Source organism: Pristis pectinata, chromosome 6, assembly GCF_009764475.1.
Source record: "Pristis pectinata isolate sPriPec2 chromosome 6, sPriPec2.1.pri, whole genome shotgun sequence".
In the NCBI taxonomy this organism is placed as follows: domain Eukaryota; kingdom Metazoa; phylum Chordata; class Chondrichthyes; order Rhinopristiformes; family Pristidae; genus Pristis; species Pristis pectinata.
The window spans coordinates 45,575,104-45,588,194 of NC_067410.1; the positions used below are offsets into that span (position 1 = coordinate 45,575,104).

Genomic DNA, 13,091 nt, shown 5'->3' on the forward strand with positions numbered 1-13,091 from the left:
GCAAGGTTTATCCCCGACATCAAAGACTTACTTTCCATTGTGTGATCCACAGTGATGTTGATTATGTGTCAGTTATTCAGTTTTTATAGAGGAACTAGTAATTGGGTGTTGCATATCACCTGTTCATATTCTGTGTAAGCATGTCTTGCAGGCAGAATTGGTCTGTTGAAGTTCACACTAAAGTTGTGTCTACATTTTATGACAGAATTTATATTTTGTTGCACTTAAGAAGGCTGCACTACATGATTGTATTTGTGTTTTCATTTACTTTTGCATTGCCTACTTGGTTGCAGTTGGCTTTGCTTGAATTTCTTCAGCTTTAACACTTGCAGTGAAAATAAAAGAATAATCCAGTAAGAATATGTGAGGGATGGGGAGATCTACATGGCCTGTATCCATGCTAGTGGCAGAAGGGGATTAAGTAAAACAATCATTTAACTCTGATGGTGAATTTTGTTACTTCTCTTATGTTTCTGGTATTTTGTTCACGGATCATTGGCTACACACTGGCACCTGACTGGATGTAATTGTCCATTCATATGGCTCTCCAAGCTGTGTCAGAACATGTAATTAATCAGTGAGCCTAGATGAAGTAGTGAAGGGCATCTATGTAATGAACAGTAGAGAGAAGTAAAAAAATGAAGAGTAATGTTCTAACTGATGCTCTTACATAACCTGATGGCAAAATGCAAGAGGTGCTTTAATATATGCTGTGTTTTACCTTGTAATGTCTGCATGGGTAAAGCAGATTTGTTCTGTATAGCAGTCATTCATGGAATGATGTAGTCAGTTTTTCTTTGGTGTGCTTATCATACAATATGTCACCTAAGGATGCTCAGTGAGGACAGTATGGAGTGTGTTCTATTGTGCTTTCATCACATTGTCATTAATCTGTGTGAAGAGAGAAGATGACCTGATTCCAATTAAATTTCACAAATACATTTTTTTCTGGTTTTAGTTTTTATCGTGGATCCAAGGCTGATCCCAATTCTGGACTTTTTTAACTCTGCTTACACAGGACCCATGAGTTAAGGACATTTTTAAGCTGCTTATCATTTGAAATACCACCACATTTTTTGCTACATTAAATAACAAGCTATTTCTAGCTATTCAAGTCTACCTAAGTACAAAAAGCCTTCTTCTGTGAAGAGTTCTTTTATAATAATGTGAATTAAGTGAATTGTAAAGAGCAGTGTATTTTTCGTTTAGGGACTATTATGTATTGCTCTTTGATAAAAGGTTACAGTCCAACATTTTTTCAATAATAGTTTGTAGGGTCATTATCAAAAGAACACATAGCCCCTTCAGCCTGCCACACTATTTAATAAAATTGGGACTCATCCTTGTCCATTTTTGTAGCTGATTCCCATGTTCTTTGACTCCCATGGTGTCTAAAATTCTAACTTTCAATAATTGACTATCACTTTCTTGGTTAAAGAATTCTAAAAATTTACAGTCCTATGATTCTCATCCTAAATAGTCAACATCTGATGCTCCTCTAGTTGAAGGACCAGCTTCTTTCAGCATCTGCTTTGCATTCCATCTTGGAATCTTTTATGTCTTAGAGTTGTTCTTATTCTCCTTGTGGTACAACCAATCTTCTCATCCCAGGGATCTATACTGCATTGACTCTCCTTTAGGTAAGGGGATCAAAACTGCACAAAGTACTCTAAGTGAGGTCACCTCAGAAAAATATCATTACGAGTACATGTTGATTATCAAATAGCCAGCATAAATATCCATGTTCAGGATGGTTTTTGCATTAAGCAATACACTAAGTTTAAAACAAAGAATACAATTTTTTGGAAGAATTCTGTTACATAACCTCACTCCAATTCCAATATTATACTGACTTGTTTGGTCATTGCATGACAAATTTATTTTCATCTAGTTATGAGATATTACTGCAGTATGTGTGTTTTGAGTTTTTATGAATTCTTGGCAAAGATACTCAAATGTTATTATGAGCACATGACCTAATTGTAAAAAAAACAAACTCCTTCAAGTCTTTACGCCCATCTAACTTTGTTTTTTTTCCATCTCTCTCACCACCATAGCCACTAATTCACAATGTTGTTTCTGTTTATCACTCTCTGTTACCTAAGCTATGGTTATATGCCCACCAGTAGGCTTCTGTTTCTTATTCATTAAGGCATTGTTTGTGTGTAAACTGGATTCGTTAATGATGGCAGAGCATTTACCTGTGGGAACCTGATAACTACGACTGGTCTCAGCCAAAAGCAGGTATGGGTGGGATGAGAGTTGGTAACTGCATAATGGTTATGGTGGATTTGCAGGTTAGAACTTGTTAATTTGCCCTTCCTTAACCTAGAGATCCGAGGCCAATTACCATGCCTGGTTGAAATCAGCTAATTCATCACAGACTGGCAATCAGCCTGGGACATTCATCAGTATTATTGTGTTGTGCCAAATGTGAAAGCTTATTTTGTTCTCTACTAAAACTGACTGCAGACTACACAATCCTGCCACTCTCATCTGTTCTTTCATCACAGAACAGCTGTTATCCCGATTATATACGTCTAGAAATTCCATCCATCTGCTTTGGTGACTTCAAGTACTTTACGTGTAATTGTCAAAGCCAACATTTCATTGCTGGCTAAGCTGCAGACTTTTTCTCTTTGAGCTGTTTTTATTCCACTCTGGAAACTATTCTTTGAAATTTGAAGTTAACCACGTCTGTAAATGATCAGCTATCAACTCTGTCACTAAGATTGTATAATTCTGGACTAATAGCATTTGTAGGGCTCTCACAAACATGTTGGTCCTCTGGTTGCTGTTATATTTGAGGTATTTACGGCTTTCCATTTCCAGCAGCAGATGGCACAGATACTTTGGCTGGTTAATATTTCCACATGAGGGCATTGAGGTCATTTAATAACCAACACCTGTGATTTTTCACTTGCTTTTGTTATTAGATATGTAGGATGTGGTTTGATGATTTTTATTCTCCTGTCTGTGTTGGTTGCCAAGTGAATTTAAAACATGACCGAATCCCATAAATCAGTGAAGATCTGGTGGCAATTGTCACTCCTGTAATTGGATGTTGTGACGCTCCAATTTAGACAATACCTTTACAAACAAATGTGAGCTATTGGACTTGAGGCATAGGAGGCATATTGGTAAACTGGATCCAAATTGGCTTGGTGATAGGAGGCAGAGGGTAGGAGTTGATAGTTTTTTTTCTGATTAGAAATCTAACAAGTGGTGTACCACAGGGATAGCTGCTGGGACATTTGTTGTTTATAATATCTACAAGTGATTTGGATGAGAATGTAGGTGGTATGATTAATATGTTTCCTGCAGCATGAAAATTGGTGGAGTTGTAAATAATGAAGAAGATTATCAGGGATATGGTGGGACATGGATCATCTAGAAAGTTGGCAGAGTGGTGGCAGATGGAATTTAATCCAGGCAAGTGTGAGGTAATGCACTTTGGGAAGTCATATTCTGGAAGGACATTTAAGGTAAACGACAGGGGCCTTAGGAGCATTGATGTAAAGAGAGACCTTGGGGTACTAGTTCATAGCTCCCTGAAAGTGGCGACACAGGTGGATAGGGTAGTGATAAAAGCATTTGGTATGCTTGCCTTCAAGAGGCACTGAGTATAAGAGATGGGATCATGCAATGTCATGTTGCAGTTGTACAAAGCGTTCGTTAGACTGCATAGAGTATTGTAAACCGTTCTGGTCACCACATTACAGGAGGTATGTGGTAGCAATAGAGAGAGTGCAAAAGAGCTTCACCAGGATGTTGCCTGCAATGGAGGGCTGTAGTTATAAGGAGAAATTGGATAGGCTGCATTTATTCTCACTTGAACATAGGAGGCTGAGGGATGACATTATAAAGGTTTATAAAATTATGAGGGGAGTAGTTAGAAGTGGCTGAAGATCTGCTTCCCGAATGACAGTGGGGGTTATCTCTATCCAGAGGCACAGTAGACATCTTCATTTGGAGTTTGAGGAGATTTGGTATGTCACCAAAGACTCTTGCAAATTTCAACAGATGTACGGTGGAGAGCATTCTGACTAGTTGCATCACAACCTAGTATGGAGGCTCGAATATGCAGGATTAAAAGAGGCTGCAGAGGGTTGTAGACTCAGCCAGCTCTATCATGGGCACAACCCTCCCTGCCAATGAGGACATCTTCAAGAGGCAATGCCTCAAGAGGGCAGCATTCATCATTGAGGAACCTCACCATCCAGGACACGCCCTCTTAATTACTACCATTGGGGAGGAGGTACAGGAGTCTGAAGACCCACACTCAACATTTCAGGAACAGCTTTTTCCCTACCGCCATCAGATTTCTGAACGATCCATGAAGACTACATCATTATTCATCTTTCACACAATTTATTTATGTTTGTGACTTTTAGTAATTTTTATGTCTTGCACTACCGCTGCTGCAAAACAACAAATTTCATGACATATGTCAGTGACAATAAACCTGATTCTGATGTTTTCCATGTAACACTGCAAACTGCAAAGAGCAGCTCCAACCACTCTACATTGCCTTTTTGGACCTCACCAAAAGCTTTGACTCTATTGTTTGGCTCCATTTTATGCTTGCCCCATGACTGCAAGCTGTGATGTTAATCAATGGATCTACAATAGAACTCTCCTCAGTGAAGACTGGTGTCAAACAAGGCTGCATTATTAGTCCAATGCTTTTCTCAATCCTACTTGCGGTGGTGTTCATCTCATGTCCAACAAACTTCCCATGGGAATGGAGTTAATCTTCAGAACTAATGGGAATTTGTTCTTCCTCTGGCAACTACATTTGTGAGATGCACAAGGACTAGCAGCCAGAGAGATATGATTTACTGGTTGTCTTGGCTACCAGGGTTAGCAAATAAGAAAAGTCTAAATCATTTTTTTGCTACAACATATGCATGCCCGAAGCTTTGGTAGCCAATATCATCAGCAGAATGCAAACTCAAAAGACCAGATGCTTCAAGTTATTGACAATATTGCTCTGCTTCCTTTGCATTATTTCATCTGGCCAGTTAATTGTAGCCAGATGCAGTAACGGATCAGAAAATGCAAGAACTACTCAACAAGGCATGCAGCATCAGCAGAGAGAGAAACAGCATGAACATTTCAGGTCAATGATTCCTCGTGATTGCTTTTTTTCTGTTTATCCACACATACTGCCCAATCTGATGTGTATTTACAACATTTTGTTTTATTTCATATTTCCAATATATGTAAATTTTTGTTACAGTAATAAATTAGTTCTTTGGACTGTTCATAGACAATGAACAACGAACAGTTTCAAGCAAATGTTTCCTGTTGGTCTCAGCCAATTTGGTGCAACAGAAAAACAAATTTTCAAGGTACCATACAATAAAAATCGTAAATAGAAGATGATCCTGTATAACAGCCATGTGGCATGACTTCTAACAATAATCTTAGTGATTCATACTTCATCAAATCAAAATGCAAGCATGTAACTGATCTAATTCAGTCAAGCTCATCCAAGCAGTTTATTACAGCAACATAAAGTGCATTGTGAGTGCTGGCTTTGCTATGTTGCACAACATTGGAATTTTGTCTGTTACTTTTGAAATAACAGATGTTTGACCATCATTTCAGCTGATTGCACCATCATGCACAATACATTATGACAGTACAATCAATACAACTTGATGTTTATCCTCACAAGAAGCTGTGCAAATTCCATGTACCTATGCAGTTCCCAACTCCATTTATCCATTATTTCCTTCAACCATTTTACACTTTTTATAACCTATTCTCAAACTTTAATGTTGTCACTGACTCCAGCAATAGTTCTACAGTTCCACAAATTATCCACAGACCACAGCTGCATAGCACTCCAGAACTAAGGTTGCCCAAGCTTTGGTAGTCAAGGAAAATATTCAAGCTGTAGAAAGAGGCATATAGTAAAATGGAATAATGCTATTCTCCAAGGATTGAGATGTTGGATTTCAATTGTTTGTTTTAAAAATGGTCCAGGAGGAAAGATCTGATGAAATTGGAGGAGATAATGTTGAGTAGAAAAAGATAAGCACACAATAGTTAATACCTGGAGTAGTTTTTGTATGGAGCTGTGAATCATTCAAACAACTGTGATTAAAGGGGCCTTGGTTTCTACTGCAGACTCTGCCAAAAAAAAAAGCTGCCCTCTATAATTGGTGTCTTGATGTTTCTGAAATGAATCCACAGGGAAATTGAAACTGATATGAAGAAATGAAAGTCATAAAGTTTTCAGTGAAAAAGGAGACCGCAATAATTGGTACAGGGCCAAGCGTAAAGAGAGACATCTTGAGAGAACCAGAAAATAATATAACAATATATATGTATCAGCTGTACCCAGCTGGGCTTTTCTGATCATATGCAGTGACAGATTGCTGATTAGGAATATCTGGCAAAGAATGATGTCAAGGATTTGAAAATGTCATTGTGCCCAGATTATACCAACCAGTGTAAAATATCATTTGTATATTATAGATTAAGAATCTACATTGTAGGTTAAGAATTATAAATGCAGAATTTAGAACAAATGAATAATACCCAAGATTGTAAATACTCACTGTGTATCTGCTACTAAATTGTGAATTTAATGCAAAGAACTCGGGCCAAATTCTATTCATGGGTTCAAATCCAAATTCATTTGGTTAAACTGGGAATATAAAAGCTAGCTACCGTCAATCATGTTTGTCACTAAACCACCCGTAAACATCATATAAACGCAGTTCTTACCTGGTCCAGCCTGTGCTTTCTTGCCCTCTCCTGAATGAGTGTCCAAATGGATTTGCCAGTGAATTAACCAGGTTTACCAAGATTCATCAGACTCTATGGATGGAAATATTTACCAAATGATTGGACTTTTCTAGATAATTACCAGAGCAGATTCTGCATTTGTTCTCATCAATAACAACTCTTTAAGAGAAATTATATGCAAGTTGCCATAATACAACAGGAATAAGCTGTCTGTACCCTGTATTAGAAGTGTTATTTATTATTGCTCTCAAGAGAACAAGTCTTTACTGCTTTCTTCGCTACTATGACCTCTCATTCTTGGATGCTACCCATGGATTTAACTAGGTGACCTTAATTACGTTCATTATTTTAGGTGTGCCTTAATGAATATCTTAGAAGTATCATGTTCAATGTCACTGCATAAAATCAATAATGTCTATTTTTACAACTTTACCAATTTTACTGCTGCTCATAAAGGTTTGTTCATTTGCATCATAAGATTTGTCTATATAATTCTTACCCTTTAAGATGTTTCACCATTTGCTGTTCTTTCTTCAAAAATACATCATTTTCTTTTTTCTTTGTACCATGAAATCTGCCACTTACTGATCACAGTTAGCTTGTCTGTTGAAGATGTGCAATATCCTGCTGACTCTTAGGAATTTCTGACCCATGACTGCAAAAAGTGTAAAAGGAGTATTGAGATGGTATAGAGAACCTCCAATCTATACATCGGGCGCACATTGAGGCTCTACGTAAGTGGTGGAAGGAGCGGACCACCTTAAGCTCTCCATCTATGGAAGGGTCTGAGTTTCCCACGTAGCCTCATTAGCCATCTCAGAACTGACAAAACTGGAGCGGAAGTCGAAACTGGAGTGGTTCCTCGATCCTGAGCGACTACTTAAGAAGACGAAGATCTTCCTATGAACTCCTCCAATTTTTCTCAGTTCTCGTCATCAGTGAGTTAATATTATTTCTCTGCTTTTGGGAGTAAATTGACTATTCCATGAATGATTTGGTTAGGTTAGATGTCACCTGTAAGAGAAATACTCATGTGAAACAACAAAGTTCCACAAAAGCAAAATATGCTGGACCCAGAAGTCTGAAATAAAAATAAAAATATCTGGGAAACATTAACCAAGTTGTTCAATATCTATAGAAAGGGAAACAAAAGTTAATTTTTCTTCAGAATTGGAAAAAGTTACGGTATAACCCTTTTTTGTCCAAGTATAAAAGCAGGGAGTTTAAAGTAAGACCGACAGGGAAAATCTATGATAGGGTGGAGAGTAAGAAAGATGAATTGACAAAAGGAATAATGGTGCAAGTTAAGAGAGGATGGTATTGGAGGTATGGGTCTAGTAGCTGTAAATGCTAACAGCAGAATTTGTACCAACAGGGGAGGAATTGTCAGCATATGGGGACAAGACCCTGTATCAGTTCCTCTAGCAGTTTGTTTTTTTACTCTCTCCATAGATGTTGTATGACCTTTTAAATATTTCCAGTATTTTCTCTTTTCCTTTCTAATATTTCCTTGTATGGTTTATGTCAAACTTGACTTAATAATGCTCATATAAAGTGTCGTGGAATGTTTCACTATGTTAAAAGCATTGTAATGGACATGTGATTGTGCCTTCTTTGTTCTGGGAAAATATAAGCTATTGCTCTAAAGATCTGTTGCAATGAATTGAGTTTCCCATATGTAAAAGAAACCATTTTGATTATTGTTACTTTAACTGGGAAGAATGAGTCAAATTTTGTGTTGATAATATTTCCTATCTGTTTTCTGGTGAGTAATGTTAGATAGATACTCTTCTTCACGTATTATCTAGAAAACTTGTTCTCTTTTCTGTAAAATTGCCATAACAACCATTAAACTGTTTTTCTGGTTTACCTCTTCATAAATGAAAGGGTTTGGCACATCTCTTTGACATTTTTCAAAAGAAAAACAACAAAATTATAAAACTGTGCAAGTGTTGAGCATTGTGCCTAATAGCTTTGTGAGATTAATAAATATGCAATGATTTTGCCTTCAACTAAACTTACAACTCTGCACGTGTCCAGTAGGGAGTTTTATTAATGATAAATGCTGCCCATGAAAGAATTTAAAAGGTACAGAAAACACTTAATTGTCCCATACAGCATTTGGATGGTGTATTCATAACTGTTATTTGAACAAGAGACATCTGGTTAAGGAAAATGGAATAGTTCATGTATGAAGTTATAATGAAATTTGTGGCAGCACTGAATTAGTTATCTATCATGTGTGTTGGAAAATGTTGCTGGGTCAAGGGATGCCTTTCAAGGTTAAACTGTCAAGTTTGACAAAATTGGGTTGAGACACTCATCAAGTTATGAGAAAATCTCAACGAATTGGTTTTCTGGAGGAGTATACAAATCTTTCCCTGGGAATCGTTCAACCTCATAACTTTCTATCTTAAATCTCTGACCTTTCTTATTGTATGTGAGAGCTTTGTTCCAAATTGCTTGATCATTGGAAATGCTCTCCCCTAGAAGATAGATTTATTAGTTCCCTTTCCAATTGGGCAAATTGAACATAAAAGCTATTTAATCCAGGGTAGGTCCACTGATAACCATTTCTGAATGAAATCATTTTCAGTAGAAAATTGGACAGCACACTTCCTTGTGCAAATTACCTTAACACATACCTGATGTCTTTCCACTATCTGTCACAGGTCATGCATTGCAAGTTTCCTTCTTCCCTGACATAAATTGGAGCTTTTGAAGACAATCTGTATTGAACTCTCTCAGATAAAACTAGGAGCATATTTTATTGAGATAACCTGTGAGATGTTAACTTAAACCAATGGTTTGCATGTGCCAGCTTCCGTTTTCAATGTTCAGCATATTTGGAGTGGATACTCTTCGAAAAGGGGTGAAGGATCTTGGGATAAGGGTGCCTAAGTCATTGAAAGTAGCAGGGTAGGTTGAGAAAATTGTTAATAAGGCATACTCAGTTTGTGCTTTATCGATGGAAGCATAGAGTATAAAACTGGGGAAGTCAGTATGGCCTCAACCGGAGTATTGTATTCAATTGCGGCTCGCTTATTAGTGGAGGACTTGGAAGCATTGGAGTGGGTTCAGAGGAGATTTATGAGGATGCTTTATGGGATGAGGGCCTACAGTTACAAGGTTGCAGTATGGAGGCTGGAACTGTTTTCTTTGGAGAAGAGCAGGCTGATGGGAGATTTTATAGTACATAAAATGATGAGGATCTTGGCAGAGTGGATGGTGTGGAGTCGACTAAAAGTCACAGGTACAAAATGAAGAATATAATTAATAGTAACCCAAGGAAAATCCTTTTTATGCAACATGTGGTTGGAGACTGGATTGCACAGCCTTCAGATGTGGAGGCAGCTTTGAGAGAAATGGATAAATATACGATGAGGGAAAATTTGCAAAGCTATGAATAAGGGGTAGAACTAGGGAGTTGCTCTGGTAAAGAGCTGCTGCAGATGTGATGGGCCAAATAGCCTCCTTCAGTGCTTCAACAATTCTATGACTCTTCAGTGATTGCTCATTCAATTTTTGAAATATTTTTATCCATGCATACATTGGAGTGACAGGTTGCCAATGGCATGGAACCACCTACAGTGCTAGATTTGATGAAGGTAGATGATCAGTATCTCTCCATGTGATTTCCCTTGCATCCGTGACAGCCAATTGTGCAGCTGTTCTAGGGTTGCCATGAGGAGAGTTTCTTTAAGATATGACACCCTTACCAGCAATCAACTAAACAATTTACATTGTTGTCATTCAATTGCATCTGCTATTGATTTTTCCATTTTAGCTATTTTATTGATATCCCCTGGTAGATTCCTTTGACTCTCAGAACTATGTATTATCTTTTCTGTTCTAATGTTGTTTCCAAATGTGGGCACCATTCCCTTTTGTAGGATTTGCATAACAAATGTTAAAAGTAAAATTTAAAAATTCCAAATTTTCCCATATTTGAGAGATGTGTATTTGCTTGGTTGTTTTAAAACACTACATGCACAAGTATTCTCCAGAGAAGTAATTTTCAATATGATAGCTGGATATGAGGCTCATTGCTTAAAGACTCCTAGAATTCCGTAATGTGTTTAAACAGAGATGAGATTGATTTCCCAGGGGCTTTTGAGAGTTCCTGCACCAATTGTAAATGAAAATCATGCCAACTTAAGATAATTACAGTTTCAAATGACTAGTAGAATTTCATAAAAAGTAAATTAATAGATGTAAGGAAAACTACTTTGCTTAGTAGTAAATGCTTGAAAGAACCTAATTTAGAAGGGACCAAGCCTTGTGATTATTCAAAATACAATTGAGCAACGTGATAATAGTGTTAAAGTAATAGTTAAATAATAGTCAAAGCAAAACAGTGCCTTTTGTTGCTAACATTTATTGATGTGCTGTTAGCCTGGATTAGACTTGAGGTGTTAGGAATGGAAAGCCAATATCTAATCACTTGAGTTAGCTCGGTACAGACACATTAATCATTTCTTTATTCATTTTTTTCACAGAGAGTTACTGTCCAAGTGTGATTTGCAGTCCCCTCCAGTCTCGCCTCAGGCAGCACAAGCAGCGGATATATCCAACAGGAATCAATCGTCCGGTTTCAAAGCTCATGCCAAGATGAAGAGGGAGATGAAATACATGGACAGATTTCTGTCTCAGAGCCATTCCTCCATAAGGCCATCAGGTGTACAGTCTACTGAGAAACAGTGTGAAGAAGAACAGAGTGACACGTACACACAATCAATTACTGCTAATTGCTTGGCAGACCTAGCTCAAAAGGATAATGATGCTGAACCATCGACTTCTGGACTGAAGGAAATAGTGAAAGGTTGCTGACTATTTTTTAAAAAAAACAATAAATAAGAATTATATGGACTAGTGCAAGCTTCCATTTGGCATTAACACTACAGATGCTTAAAGTAATATATTAGATTTCAGTTAAGTTGAAATTCTAGAGAATTTAGCATTAAGCTCCCATAGAGAAGAAGTAAAGAGATGTTCATAACTAATTAAATGTTCTAAGATCATAAGACTATAAATAGGAACAGGAGTAGGCTATTCAGCCACTCAAGCCTTCTCTGCCATTCTTATTCATAACCCTTTATTCCCTTATTGATTGGAAATCTATCTTTCTCAGCCTTAAATGTACACAAGGACTTGGGCTTCACAGCTCTATGTGGCAAAGACTCTCAACCCCCTGAGAGAAGAAATTCTTTCTCGTCTTAGTCTTTAAAGGGCACTCCCATATTTCTGAGACCATGCCCTCTGGTCCTGAACTCTCCCAGGAGAGGAGACATCCTCTCCACATTTACCCTATCTAGACCCGAAGTATCTTAGATGTCTCAATAAGATTGCTTCATTTTGAGCTCCAATGAGTACAGTCCCATCCTGCTTAACCCTTCCTCATAGGGCAATCTGGAATCATCCATGTAAACCTTCTCTGAACCAGCTCCAATTAAGTATTTTTCCTTAAATAGGGGGACTAAAGTTATTACAGAACTCTAGACGTGGTCTCACTAGTGCCTTGTACATATACAGTAAAACTTTCATACTATAATTCCTTTGAAATAACAGCCAGCATTCTATTAGCTTCCCTATTGCCTGCTGAATGTGCTTGTTCGCTTTCTGTATTTCATTCTCAAGGACTCCGAAATACCTTTGTTCTGTAGCTTTCTATAATTTTTCTCCATTTAAATTTATTCTGTTCTTTGCATTTCCCATATTATATTCCATTTGCTAACTTTTTATTTGCTCATTAACCTATCAGTTTCTCTCTGTACACTGTTGTGGTCTCAGCACTGATCCCTGTAGCACACCACTGGGTTGCCAACCTGAAAATGACCACTGAAAATCTACTCACTGCTTCCGGCCTGTAGTCCAATCCTCTATTGATGCCAATGTGTCACCTCCAACACCATGGGCTCCCTTCCTATGATTTAACCTTTTGTGAGACACCTTGTGGAACATTTTCTGGAAGTCCAATATATCTATTCGTTTCCTTTATCCATTCATGCTGAGACTTAAATAAACTGGAATATATTTGTCAGACATGATTTTCCCTTCATAAAACCATGCTGACTCAGCTAAATTAAATTATGATTTTTCAAATGTGCTGCTCTTACTTCATATATAATTGATTCTGACACTTTTCCAAAATAGATCTGAGGCTGATTGTTCTATTGTTACCTGCCTTTTGTTTCCTCTCTTTTTGACTGGAGGTGTAACAGTGACAGTTTTCCAATGTTCTGGTACATCTCCAGAATCCAAGGATTTTTGGACAATTAAAACTAAGGCATCACTATCTTGGTAGTTACTTCTTTTAGATAGATTTGATT

At 37.5% G+C, this 13,091-nt stretch overlaps 1 protein-coding gene across 5 annotated transcripts in view; it reads left to right on the forward strand.

Annotated features, from left to right (window-relative positions):
- Positions 1-13,091, forward strand: part of rad18 (RAD18 E3 ubiquitin protein ligase) — a 219,377-nt gene that overhangs the window by 47,305 nt on the left and 158,981 nt on the right. For all 5 annotated transcript variants that reach the window (XM_052018687.1, XM_052018688.1, XM_052018691.1 and 2 more), the window contains exon 5: positions 11,262-11,584. In XM_052018687.1, the coding sequence (XP_051874647.1) occupies positions 11,262-11,584 (323 nt within the window). The remainder of the gene's footprint in view (positions 1-11,261; positions 11,585-13,091) is intronic.